Source organism: Mesitornis unicolor, unplaced genomic scaffold, assembly GCF_000695765.1.
Source record: "Mesitornis unicolor isolate BGI_N332 unplaced genomic scaffold, ASM69576v1 C12940357, whole genome shotgun sequence".
In the NCBI taxonomy this organism is placed as follows: Eukaryota; Metazoa; Chordata; class Aves; order Mesitornithiformes; family Mesitornithidae; genus Mesitornis; species Mesitornis unicolor.
Window position 1 is genome coordinate 1 of NW_010217497.1, and position 417 is coordinate 417.

Below are 417 nucleotides of genomic sequence, written 5' to 3' on the forward strand. Positions count from 1 at the left end.
GCCGCCCCACGCGCGTCTTCTCCTCCCAGTACGCCACCACGCAGCAGTGTGAGCGATCCCCCGGCCCCTGAAGAGCTTGGAATCTGAAAGCCCCCACGGGGCCAGAGAAGTGGTTCCCCCTGTTTCAGTGGAGGAAGGCCCAGAGTGTGGACAATCTGCAGTTGGTTTGAGAAAATCCATTGGGTATCTGGAGTAGGGTGGAGGGGGAGACTCTAGCTCGCCGAGCCGGCTGAGGTGGTGCGGGTTGCAGCAGACCAGCTCGGGGTGAGCCTTGCTGTAGGATTCACAGCAACACAAGCGCTTGACTTCGGAGCAGTGGCGGAGGTCGGGCCAGCGGAACACCTTGCAGAACAGCACCGGCAGTGGGTACCAGTGCTGGCCCAGGCGGGTGTCGGCCTTGGCGGGCAGCAGCAGGCA

General features: G+C 63.3%; 1 protein-coding gene across 1 annotated transcript; it reads right to left on the reverse strand.

Moving 5' to 3' along the window:
- Nucleotides 1–7: 7 nt before the first annotated feature.
- Nucleotides 8–414, reverse strand: SMAD7 (SMAD family member 7; the record flags this gene model as incomplete). Its single annotated transcript, XM_010193189.1, is given in 2 exon segments — nt 8–66; nt 69–414. Coding segments are annotated over 2 exon segments (405 nt in total), but the record flags the coding sequence as incomplete, so codon positions are not given.
- Between the last annotated feature and the right edge of the window lie 3 nt (nt 415–417).